Consider the following 13,262-nt stretch of genomic DNA (forward strand, 5'->3'; position numbering starts at 1 on the left):
ACAGCACACTGACCATTTATCTTACCAGCACAATTTTACAAGGCTGTCTGTGTCTAGAAAACACGATAGTGTATCTATTACTCTACAATTTAGCAGCATTTGCTGACTTCAGAGTATCAGACTAGGAGACTAAAAGAATCAGCAAAATATTACTATCTGGGAAACTGAATAAGCTTTGTAGAATTCTCGTTCTGATCCCAGTACTAACTTGGTTTCTTGTGAAGAGTCCTGTGCCAACTTGGAGACTGCAGGAATAATTCGCGGTGTGACGTCTTTCGCCCCAGACAATAAGCGGCCAGCACCAATCTTCTCTACCAAAGTAGCCAAGTGCCGAGCAGTACACTTTCTTACTGCAGCATTCAGATTACTTTTGAGGAAAACAGAAGGAAAAAAATAACTATTATAATAATAGTAATAACTATTAATCCATCCAATCAATGTATACAGTACAACTTTTAGCTTCTATAAAGAAACTTAAAACCCTTATGTATGATCTAAGTGCACAATCAAATGATCATATTCTATTCGATTGCTTAGCTTGCACCAGTTAGTGTACATGTGTATTTTTAAACAGAAAATGTTTGTATGTCCTCTGTGAGCTAGCTAACTAGCCTATTTTTTAAGCATTGTGAAGGGCAGTTTGGATCAGCAGAGCGGAGATGGAACGCAATAAAAATAACATATAAGAGGATAAATAACTAAAAATATTGATATAGGCCAGGGCAATATTTTGAAAGAACATTGGAGAGGTAAAAACAGCAGCCAAAATTAGTGCTGTGTTAGCTTCTTGTGACTGTTGTTGCTATCTGAAAGCCACAGTTTAAAGTTCACTGCAGGCTAACTGACCAGAGTCCTCCAGCGAGAAGGGCGTTCATGCTCCGAATGGGGGTGCAGTTCTGCACCATGCTGTCCAGAGCTGTGTCCATGTCCTGCCTGATGAAGGCATTGGACTCCGCTGCTTTGTGGAGGAGGACCTTAGCTGTAGCCTCCACTTCCTGGTCCATCCCTTTCTGCAGGCTGGAGTACAACTCCCTCAAGGACACCACCGCCATGCGGGACACGCCAGAGCGCAGGTTCAGCACCTGCAGGAAAGACGACGTTCCAGCTCGTTTTAGCCACATCCAACACTGCCACCGCCATCTTAATAAGTATAATCCACCACTGCAATGTGTTATGTAGGCAGAAATACCTTAATCACTAATTACAGTTAGATATGCCATCTGAATTTCAATTAGATGAGAAATGTTTTTATCAAAAAAGAATTTCAAAGTACTACGCTAAATCTGACTTGACTTTGTCAGCAACATCACCTGTAATGTGTACATGCTGATGGCATGTTTGTATTCTGTCTATCCACTGATGTTTGCATTGGACATACACGGACATCAGTGGGTTGTGCCTCTTCGGTAATGGTAGACCTTGATCTGATTGTTCTCGTCCAGGCCGAGCTGGACCAGCCCATTGGTGGGTGGGGCAGCTGGGTAGCGTGTGAAGAGAGGCCTGGGCAGAGGTTCAGGAGAGTACAAGGGTGCAAGAGAGTGTGTGTGAAAATATGATGCATTCTGTTCCCGTACTGGTTTGTGTGTGATACGTACATGTGTATAAGCTGAGGGGGAGAGAGAGATTGTGAAAGGATACACATTTGGGTCTTTGCGTTGTGATTCCAGCCACCTTTTGTTGTCTTCAATCAGTCTCTGCAGCCTCTGGCTATCTAGCTCAGAGGAGAGACTACACACACACACACACACACACACACACACACACACACATAATGGAAAAGCACTGTATGAGTTCATCAATTTTCCTTCAAAAATCAACAGCAGCACTGACCCTGTGAGTGAGAGTGAGAGATTGTGAGCGAGCCTGCACAGGTGTGCAAGTGTGTGTAGTCACCTTGCTGGAGTGTATCCACTATATGCTCTGGTAGCCCTCATGGGATAGCGGGCACTGGTATCCATGGAAACTCCTAAAATCAGAGCAGTCTTAATACAGGTAGTGCGGTTTAGATTGAAGCTAATCTGAAGCAGGTCTCTACACTGCATCACACTTGCACTGGAAAAGATCGGCATTATCCAAGCACAGAAAATCAATGGAGGTCATCAACTATGCAAAAAAGGCTATAAATCCAGCAGTGACTGGTTTGTGCTTGAGGGAGAGGCAGAAGTTTTCTATTTGTATTTTAAAGGTTTTACGAGTGATGAAGAAATGAAGCATTAGTGAAAGTTACTGCAGCCCACAGAGGTGACCACTGCTCATCACTGCTAATGTTTGGGGTGTGTCTGTCTCTACGTACCAGGGAAGAGTTTGCTCCAGTGGGAGTTCAAATGAAGGTCAGACCCGTGTGTTTTTGGGACAGAACAGTGTAAGAAACTGTTCTGATTGGCCAATGAAGAGGAGGCGGGGCTTGGTGTCCATGCCCAGGACGGGGCAGGAGGGAAGGAGGAGGACGGAGGTGGCTGAGGGAGGGGCTGGACGGTCCTCCCAGTGAGAGATCCCAGTGCACCCAGCACTGTGTTCAGCTGGCCAGAGATCTGCTGCAGGGACTCTGCTAACTGCTGCACTTTCACTGGCACTGCATGTGCTGAAACAGAGAGGAAGACCAGGGTTTGGGTGTATTACTGCTAGAGAGATAAAAACATCAGACAACTATGAACCATCAAGACCAGAGTGGACTCTAGAGCTGCTTACAGTTGTGGGCAAATTTTTAGTTTTCACAGTTTGCTTCCTCAGTTTATTTTTTTAAGAACCTTTTGTCAAATGTTTATGTGATATAATGAAGTACAATTATTAACAGTCCATAATTGTTTGTTGCTAAACTGCTCCTGAATCGTTGGGAGAAGTTGTTCTGGAAGGATGTTTTGATACCTTCCCTTATTTATGGCTGTGCTTTGCTTAGGCAACATTGGGAGTGACCCCACACTTTGATGGTGTGAGGAGGCTCATAGCTGCCTCCTCTGTAGGAGACGCTCCTGTAGGAGACGCTCCCTGAAGCCTCCTTCATGCAACTTGAAGCACTCTCCCCAAAGTCCTTAGTGACTGGATAAATGGTTGATTGGGGTGCATCGTACAAGCCGCACTGTCCTTGCCTGTGAAACCCTTTTGATGCAATGATGACTGAACGTGTTTCCTTGGAGGTGACCATGGTTAACAGGAGAAAACGTAAACGCACCACTACCCTTTTAAAGCAACCAGTCTTCTCTTCTAATCAGCATGACGGATTGATGTCAGCTGTCTTATCCTCATCAACTTTTTATCTCCTGAGCTAACGAGATCATCACTGAAATGATCTCCATTAACTGAAATGGAGGAGCCGTAATGCAATAATTTTGTATTGTAATTTTGTATTGTAAAAGGTCATTTTCATCACAGGGAATGACTTTGCAATTAATTGCAATTCATCTAATCACTCTTCACAATCTAGAATCAATACAAATTGCCACCATAAAAAAACTATGGTAGTAAACTTTGTGAAAACCAAAATTAGTGCCTTCTCAAAATGTCTACCCGTGTGTGCGTGTTGTGCATTCAGAGTTTGTCTCTCACTCGTCTCCTCTTGGCCATACTCGTCTCTGCTCGTCTCTGAGTCTCTGACATCAAATGAGACTCTCCGATCTCCCACCAGCCGCTCGCCTTCATCACATGACAGCTGAGAAAAACATTGTAAAGCCCAGGTAGGTATTAATGTGGGTTTGTACGTAAGTGTGTGGGTGCAGGCATACGCGTGTGTGTGTGTGTGTGTGTGTGTATTACCTCCTCTGTCAGTGACGTCTCCAGCTGGCTGAGTCTCTCCTCTTTCTTTCTCAGGAGCGTGTGGTCTTTCTGGACCGTCTCCCTCAGCTTCTCCTGCTCACTCACCTCCTACAGCACAGGGGAGCAGAACATCTAAGAGGAACTACACTCATGCTTCCTACTGTCTCCTATCTGACCTGGCTACATGGCTGTAGGCCCTGCAAGACCTAACGTGCTTAGACCCACTACGGCACTGAAACCGTCTAAAGTAGTCTTAAAATCTCTTAATATTCTCAGATAAAGGTCAATCACTCTCCTGGTTCAAATCCTACCTGAACGATCGTTACCAATTTGTACTTGAAAATAATGAATACTCATAAGGATCTGTATTGGGTCCCATGTTATTCTCATTATATAGGCTAGCAAGCATTTGTAGGCATGGTATTAGCTTCCATTGCTATGCAGATGATACTCAGTTATATATATCTTCTAATTTGGATGATGTCAATACTACTACCAAAACTGACAACTGCATCCAAGAAATAAAGAACTGGATGGTGTCTAATTTTCTTCTTCTAAATTCTGATAAAACTGAGGTGTTACTTCTTGGATCCAAGACTGCAAGAAGCAATTGGTCGAATCTTCTTATTACACTAGATGGCTTTTCAGTAACACCTGAATCTCCTGCTAAAAGTTTAGGTGTCTCTAGTGATTTGGATCTTTCATTTTTCACACACATATGCAATGTCACTAATGCTGCCTTTGCAACTTCATGTAATATTGCCAAGCTGAGACATGTACGTTCGGTATCAGATGCAGAGAAACTGGTCCACAATCTCATCAAGATTGGACTACTGTAACTCTCTTTTAACTGGATGCTCTAAACAGTCCCTGAAGAAAGTCCAACTTGCTGCATTTGAATCCAAGAGCCAGAGTCCTAACTAGGCCTTGAGAAGTCCATCACATTAGTCCTACTCTCTCAGCGTTGCACTGGCTCCTGGTTAAATATCAAACTGATTTTTAAATTCTTCTGTTGGCCTATAAAGCATTAAATAGTCCTCCACAATATCAGAGTTAACTCACTGCATACCATAATCCATCTCACCTGCTGCTCTCTCAAAGCGCAGAAATGCGCTCAGCTCCGAAAACTACAAGATTACAGCCGAAGGCAGAGTAATGTCTCAGTACCCTCATGCCTGTGGTCACCTCCAGGCCCCTCCCTTTAGTTATGCTGCTAGGGATAAGCCTGCTGGAGCCACATGCTAAATCACTGGCACGTCTACTATATATATGGAAGTTTAATTTGATTTTACATATTTAACCTGCATTCTGTATCTTGACTACATGTTTCTACAAAGACAATTCCATAAAGCAGCTAGAAGATGCTCTGGGTTGCCAGTGGATGTGCTGATGCTGTGGATGCATGTGCCAATACGGCCAGCATCCTACCTGAGGCCCAGCATCCATATTGGAGAGACTGTGACTGCTCAGATAGACACAGGACTATAAATATGAACTTAAAGTTGCTGGGCCAATGGAGCATGGCTTCCCTTTTGGGTCTTGGTCCTCCCAAGGTTTCTTCCTAATCCACCTAGGGAGTTTGTCTCTGCCACACTCGCCCCCGTCTTGCTCATTAGGGATCTGGACCCATGCGCTCGTGAAGCTGCTTTGTGACACCATGTTTTGTAAAAAGCGCTTTATAAATAAAACTGACTAGACTTGACGGACCTGGCAGAGAGGCTGAGCAGAACCTCCTGCAGCGGACCTCTGCGGGCTGGGGTGGGCCGTCCTTAGTGCCGCTTGTCTCGCTCTCAGACAGCTGGTCTCTTTCTCTAAGAACTGTCTTGCTCTCTGCAGAGAAACACCTTCACACGAGATATACTCCTGCAAGCTAGAGAGAAAGAGAGAGAGAGAGAGAGAGGAGATTACAAACGAGTATATAAACATATGATAAATACATACAATCGGACAGCCTCCCTCCCCACCCACACACACACCCCCCACATACTCGTCTATGCTGCTGTGGTTGTTGTGGGAGGTGGGCACAGGGGAGAGAGGAGGTTCCAGGTCCTCCACTCCGAGGGAGCCCTCCTTCTCTCTGCTCTTCTCCTTGCCCTCCTCCTGTTTCTTCCTCTCCAGGTTATCGTCTCCATGCTCTCTCTGCTCCACCTCGCTGACAGACACAAACCACACCAACACAGATCTGTACATGTACACACTCTGTGTACCGTGTATTTGTGTCACCAGAGACCAGTACTGACTCGGTCAAAGCTAGTGTGTCTGTGTCTGTGTGTGTGTGTGTGTGTGTGTGTGTGTGTGTGTGTGTGTGTGTGTGTGTGTGTGTGTGTGTGTGTGTGTGTGTGTGTGTGTGTGTGTGCCCACACATGCGTATGCGTGTGTATATTATCTAAACCTCCAGCGCATCGACAGAAGTTGGTATACGTATACATTACCCAAGTCTTCAGGATGTGTATTATAGCATGTTTGTGTGTATATGGGTGTTTGTGTGTGTGTGTGTGTGAGAGAGTGTGTGTGTGTGTGTGTTACCTGAGCCTTCTGTGGAGTTCATCACATCTATCCTGTAGAAGCACTGTATTGCTCAGTAGCTTCTCTCTCTCCTCCATCATCCTTCTGCTCTCCTCCCTCTCCCTCCTCCTTCCCTCTCTCTCTTTTTCCAGCTCCTCCCTTTCTCTCTTCCTCTCATCTCTTAGTCTGTCCAGCTCCGCACGCAGACTGTCCCGTTCTCTCAGGACACGTGAGAGAGCCTGGGACACACACACACACACACACACACACACACACACACACACACAACCTAGTATAACAGTTCACAATGACACACACACACACACACACACACACACACACACACACACCTGGGGGACACACAACCTAGCATAACAGTTCACAATGACAAACACACACACACACACCTGGTCATACACTCTCAGATACACACACACAAACACCTGGCCACACACTCTCAGATACACACGCACACACACACACACACACACACACACACACACACACACACACACACACACACACACACACACACACTCACACGCACCTCTATCCCCTTCTCAACATCATCTTCTTCCTCACTCAGCTGTTGTCTCCTCTTCTTCAAATCTGCAGCCTACAGACCAACAGTACGAACACACAGATCATTTTATCAGGCAGCTGAGTGACTGGACTGAAGATACACACACATGCATGCACGCACACGCACACATACACACACTCCAAACTTGACCTATTCATTTTTTTCCTTCAAAACAGGTCATTGACTCAGTTAACTTCTCAGCACAAAGAACTGACTGACGAATGATTAGTAACTTATAAGTACAGTTATAAGGGCACCTAATACAATGGAGCTCAGTGTACCAGTTGCACATACACACTCAAAGTAGCTAAAGTACCTGAGTTTGGAGTAGCACACACACACCTACACACACTCAAATAAAGCAGGTAAAGTACCTGAGCATGGAGTAGCACACACACGCCCACACACACACACACTCAAATAAAGCAGGTAAAGTACCTGAGTTTGGAGTAGCACACCCACACACACACACACACACACACACACTCAAATAAAGCAGGTAAAGTACCTGAGTTTGGAGTAGCACACCCACACACACACACACACACACACACACACACACACACCCACCCACACACTCAAATAACGCAGGTAAAGTACCTGAGTTTGGAGTAGCACACCCACATACACATACATACACACACACACACACACACACACACACACACACACACCCACCCACACACTCAAATAACGCAGGTAAAGTACCTGAGTTTGGAGTAGCACACCCACATACACACACACACACACACACACACACACCCACCCACCCACCCACCCACCCACACACTCAAATAAAGCAGGTAAAGTACCTGAGCATGGAGTAGCACACACACGCCCACACACACACACTCACACTCAAATAAAGCAGGTAAAGTGTAGCAATTATGCATTTATAGGTTACATGGTATTATACTCCCCCTTGTGGTTAGGTGGGGGATATAGTTTACAGGGGACTTGAATAAAGTGGAGCTTCATGCATGCATCCAAATATGACTCTCCGTGTCTATCATTTAGTTAGAAGTAACTAACACTACATAAAGTACCCGAGTTTGGAGTAGCACACCCACATACACACACACACACACACACACACACACACACACACACACACTCAAATAACGCAGGTAAAGTACCTGAGTTTGGAGTAGCAGTTCCTGACTTTTGAGCTCTTTGGATTTCATGTCCAGTTGCTCCATCATCTTCTGCACTTCTAACTCCTAAACACACACACAAGAAAAACAAACAAATACAAACAACTCTCACCGTCTTTATACACATAAACACCCGACTGGGTCCGGCAGAAGAGGCGTTTTTGCGCGTGCGTATCGTGTGGGTGTGGGATCTTACTTTCTGCATGTGTGTTTTGTGGGTGTGTTGGAGCTGAGAGTCGAGCTGTAGTCTGAGCTGCTCCAGCTGGGATGTGTGTGAATCCTGCATCCTCTCCCTCTCCTCCAGATGAGCCCTCAACAAGCGCTCCCTCTCCACGCTCTCCTGCACACACACCGTGTGATGAACACACATTGGCTCGGCCTCTCAGGTGATCACTGAGCTGTGAGTAAATAAATTCTCCCTACTGCACCTCCTCCAGGTGCTCGTGTCTGAGGGTGAGGAGCTGCTCCTGGTGCTCCTGCGACAGCTGCTCCAGCTTCCTGCTGTGCTCCCTCTGCACCTCCTCCCTCACCTCCTGCAACAGACCAGACAGCTGACCACACTCACACACACACACACACTCCTCCTCTCTCTTTGTCTTTTCTTCCTCCACGTCCAGCTCAGTCTCCTCTGCCACGCTGCTCCTGCTCGCTGTCCCCCGAACCGTCTCCGGCCTCAGCCAGCAGAGGGCGCTATTGTTCTTCAGTGGCTCTTGCAGTCCATCAGAGGGTTTGGAGAGTGAGGAAGAGGATGGAGGGGAGGAAGGCTCCAACATCATCCTGTAACACCCAACAGTGTAATGTTACCAATCATGACACACACACTACTCACAAAGTTATAGACATGTTTGGCTTTCAGGTGAAATTTATGGAAAACGTTCACACCTCAGTGATATTATACAGTATCTTGAAAGTAGAAACATGCAATTGTGATTTCCTCACTTAAAACAATTTATCGAAACAAAGTCAAATTCTCCGAGTCAATTTGCTGAACTTGTGAGCATTTGTGCATTCTGACTTAGAAGTCACACAATCTGACTGCACAACAGAAGTAGATTTAAGATTAAATATGAAAATGTTCATGGACGATGTCCAAATTTTGAACTGAATTGAAGTTATCAAAAGCTGTGTGTGTCTATGCATGTGTGTGCGTGTGTTGACCACATTCTGGTATCAACAGCATTAATGAGACCAACCTCTCTGCCACTTGTGGTCTCATCTTCTCATCTTCCTCTCTCTCTCCATCTTTCTCATCCTGAGACTAACAGACGAATGGATAAATGGATGGATGGATGGACGGAAAGGAAGAAGACAAAAAGAAACACTGAAAGAAAGAAACACTCTGGCGCATGACTTCAAATAAAACCCTAACCTCAAATAAACTTTGAGGTCCCCTCACTTATACCACTGCTATAGTGTTTGTAGAGAAAGACAGACAGACAGACAGAGAGAGGGAGGGAGGGAGGGAGAGACATATAGGAAGAGAGGCAGTGTGAGTGTTAATGAGTACCTGCAAGGGTGGGTCAGGGCTGTGGTCTCTTAACGGAGCGAGATCTTGGCGTTCTGGTTCGGATCTCTCCTCCACAGGAGCACTGCCACTGACTTCACTGTCCTGCTCATACACAGACAAACACACCAACACATGCAAACACATATACATGAACATGCATGTACAGACATTCACAAGATCATTGTGTGTGTGTGTGTGTGTATGTGTGTGTGTGTGTGTGTGTGTGTGTGTGTGTTTGTGAAAGGTAGAGCAAGGTGCTACAGTAACACCAAGATCACGTGAGCACACACAGTGATGTTAGTGGCGCTGTATAAATGTTTGTGAAAAGCTGGGAACATAATGTGTGTGTGAGGGAGAGTGAAGAACATCGTGGCCACCTCATACTGCAGTCCCCCTTTCAGGATGTCCAGGTCCAAGTGTATGTTCTGCAACAGGTCTGATGACCCTAGCAGACTCTACGTACACACAAACACACACCGCAACACGGATACAGAAAATCATTCCTCATACTTTACTGCACTGTAAAGACTACAAAGGTGACAGTGAGCTAAAAATCAGAGCAGTATATTCTAGCAGGTGTTTTCACCTCATGGACAGACGCCGCCTTCTGCTCTTCATCCTCCTCTTCATCCACCTCCAGATCTGAATTAAATATGGGCGGAGCCAGACTCTCCAGCTGTCGTCCTCTTAGCGAATGCAAATTTGCTCCGGATACATCCTAAGATACACACCATCATACGCTCTACACCTCTGCCATGAACTCAGACCTCCATCACTTCAAAGTCAATTTGGTAAAAGCTAAACTTTGCAGAGGAGTGATGTGTTCTTTTACCTCCAGTGACGTATGTAGGGTTTGTTCTTACACCACCTTATAAAAGTATACAATGAGGTTTCATTCCCCTACTAGAGGATATAGACTGTACGTGTTCACCCCTACTAGAGGATATAGACTGTACATGTTCACCCCTACTAGAGGATATAGACCGTACATGTTCACCCCTACTAGAGGATATAGACTGTACATGTTCACCCCTACTAGAGGATATAGACTGTACATGTTCACCCCTACTAGAGGATATAGACTGTACATGTTCACCCCTACTAGAGGATATAGACCGTACATTTACCCCTAGTGAGGACTTTAAAGGATGAAGGTCTGTGAAGTTGCCCAGGGAACCTCGCAGTCCTGGAACTGAAAGGTCACACATCCCTCTCAGTGGAGCCAGAGGAGCCAGCAGCTGAGAGACAGTGATAGAGTGAGTGAGTGTGTGAGTGAGTGTGTGTGTGTGAGAGAGAGAGAGAGAGAGAGAGAGAGAGAGAGAGAGAGAGAGAGAGAGAGAGAGAGAGAGAGAGAGAGAAAGAGAGAGAGAGAGAGAGAGCTTTAACAGAATGGCACACACAATTTAGCTTTCTTTCTCCTTTCTGCTCAACTTTAGGCGACTGCTATCCTAAATCTTTTGATATACTTCGATGAGAAAATAATTGTTCAATTCATTTCAGTGTTATTAGAAACACAGCAGTCAAGAATGTGTAGAATTGAAGAGAAAGTGTGACAAATATAACTGCTGTGTAACAAAATACATTTTAGGGTACACAGATCCAAACTCACTCTTGGGGCCTTCAGTCCCTCTGGTTCCTTCTTTTTTTTCTCCTCCTTCTTCTTCTTCTTCTTCTTCTTCTCCTTGTTCTTTGTGGTTCCTGTGGAGGCGGAGCCTGAGATGGCAGAGGCAGTCCGGCCGTGGTGAGCACGCTCCCGCTCCTGGGCCACTAGTTGGCGGTAGTGCTCATCACAGGGGTGGTCCCAGGTGGACTGGCCCGTGGAGAAGTTGAAGTAGTAAACTTCTCCAGTCACATCCTGACTGGAGTAGGAAAGGGAGACAAGCTCATCACATAGATAAACACACACATAAAAACACCTGACATGTAGACAAGCCTAGGTTCTCCAGCACAGGACTGTCCACAAAGGTGTCAACAGGACAACATCTGAAACACTGAGTGGTGCTCTGGGTCTCATTGCTCAGATTAATAGTGCCAGAAGGCCAAGTCTACAAGCAAATCTGCTGCATAGAGTGATGAAATATTCATTTTATACTTTGCAATTGTTAGTTTCGGGGACAACTAACATTAAATATCTCCTGGATCTTGTGTGTTTTATCTATGAAGGTACTGACACCACTGTCACACCTGACAATAAGGTCATACTTTCCCCCAAACCATTTGAATACAGAATCCAAAAATGATTTCATATGTTAAAATGTGTCTGATCTTTCATGTCACATCAAACTCCCCAACTTCAAAAAAATCATCTTCTGCCTGTTATATTTTCTCTTGCCCAATCTTATTTCCCAGTCAAATTATTCAGTCTTCTCCAGACTTGCAGTTCCATGGTCTTTAAAAAAAAGTTGGGCTGTCTAATTTGCTCATCTAATCACCTAGGTCACAAGGTGCATCCTACCTCTATAAATGGTACTTAAAATTATAACTGAGTTACAGGGGACAAAGGGCCTTGGTACGTCAGGTAATCGAGAACCTGAATGAACGAGCCAGCATGAATGAGACGTAGAGTTCTTGGAATGGAAGCCATTCCTCAATTAAGGGCACATTAGAGTATGCTTGGATTTTTCTAAAAGGAACCAACACTCACACCAACACTCACTGTTCTGTGTGTAAGGATAAGAAAACTGTTTCATTATGGGTTACTGTATGAGAATGAGCTTGTCCTACCAGGGTTTCCATTCAGGAGGTAGTGGGGCTACAGCCACCTCTCTGGCCAGCCATAGGAGCTCTGGCTCCCTCTCAGGGTCAATGCCAATTTGTCTGGCAAAATCATGGATATCTGAGGAGCAATACAGATAAGAAGAATATACCCACAATAAGTATGATATTTTCAAATCAAGACAAAATCCCACAAATTCAAATATTTAAGTCCATAATGCATGGAGATTGATTCTATGTTATAAAGTGTAGCTATAGCTTGGACGAACATACAGGAGTCCCAACTGGAACTGTGTTGTTAATATTATTATTATATATTATAATATTATTATATATTATTAAGTTATTATGTCAATGTTATAATTTAGTTTTTAAATGATGGAACTGTTGTAGCTTGTAGACTTTATCAATGGTGGATATTAAATGATACCATTTCAGTAACATATATTAAAGTTCAGGGCCGGAGTTCAGGGCCACTTTTTCAGCCCGGGAGTTTCATGCCCAAAATTATTTTTCCATCCCAATCGGCCCAAACTAGAGATTGACATGAGCCGGCCCATCGAGAATCCTCCCGAATCTCCCGATTAGCCACTCCGGCTCTGTTAAAAGTTTTATCCGGGGTCCTAAACTGTAACAGGTAGTATGCGACAGCTAATGTACCTTGTTCAGATGGGATATAATTCTCATCATAATCCTCTTCCAGGATCAACTGGTCTCCAACTGGTCTCTGAAGGGCATCTGCTGTCATGTTGATTGAACATTAAGAAAAAGATTATGAATAACAGTGCAGTAGACAGATCACCTCGCCATATTGTCTCTAAACTCTCCGTGGTACCGTTCGCTAGGCTAACCTAACTAACTAGCCAATAATAGAATTCCATAGCAATAATAGCGTCCATAGCAACCGTAGCATTCCACACAAAGCAACGTTATACCCAAAATACCCAAATACCCACCATCAGACTGGAGGTTGACTGGATCCATCTGTCTCAGGACCTCGCCTTGAACATGGGGCTGAGCAAGGTGTCTCTGCCTCTCCATGTCAGGG

The 13,262-nt window shown here is 44.8% G+C and overlaps 1 protein-coding gene across 1 annotated transcript; it reads right to left on the reverse strand.

The window, feature by feature from the left end:
* Positions 1-1,385: 1,385 nt before the first annotated feature.
* On the reverse strand, positions 1,386-12,962 carry LOC143485496 (centrosomal protein of 164 kDa-like). Its single transcript, XM_076984943.1, has 7 exons — positions 12,875-12,962; positions 12,224-12,335; positions 11,109-11,358; positions 10,627-10,737; positions 10,086-10,217; positions 5,495-5,580; positions 1,386-1,500 (listed from the first exon to the last, which is right to left on the reverse strand). Exons 1-7 carry the CDS (start codon positions 12,960-12,962, stop codon positions 1,386-1,388), a joined length of 894 nt encoding a protein of 297 aa, XP_076841058.1.
* Between the last annotated feature and the right edge of the window lie 300 nt (positions 12,963-13,262).

This window comes from Brachyhypopomus gauderio, unplaced genomic scaffold (assembly GCF_052324685.1).
Source record: "Brachyhypopomus gauderio isolate BG-103 unplaced genomic scaffold, BGAUD_0.2 sc34, whole genome shotgun sequence".
Lineage (NCBI taxonomy): Eukaryota > Metazoa > Chordata > Actinopteri > Gymnotiformes > Hypopomidae > Brachyhypopomus > Brachyhypopomus gauderio.

What these genes read in the sequence shown, in the direction of transcription:
- LOC143485496 (XM_076984943.1), bottom strand. Translation starts at nt 12,962, where the DNA reads ATGACAGCAGATGCCCTTCAGAGACCAGTTGGAGACCAGTTGATCCTG. An exon ending in CTTTAAAGTCCTCACTAGGG is followed by an intron (nt 10,218 to 10,626) that starts GTAAATGTACGG and finishes TGTGTATCTTAG; the next exon opens with GATGTATCCGGAGCAAATTT. An exon ending in GCCCACCCCAGCCCGCAGAG is followed by an intron (nt 1,501 to 5,494) that starts GTCCGCTGCAGG and finishes ACCTCTGCCCAG; the next exon opens with GCCTCTCTTCACACGCTACC.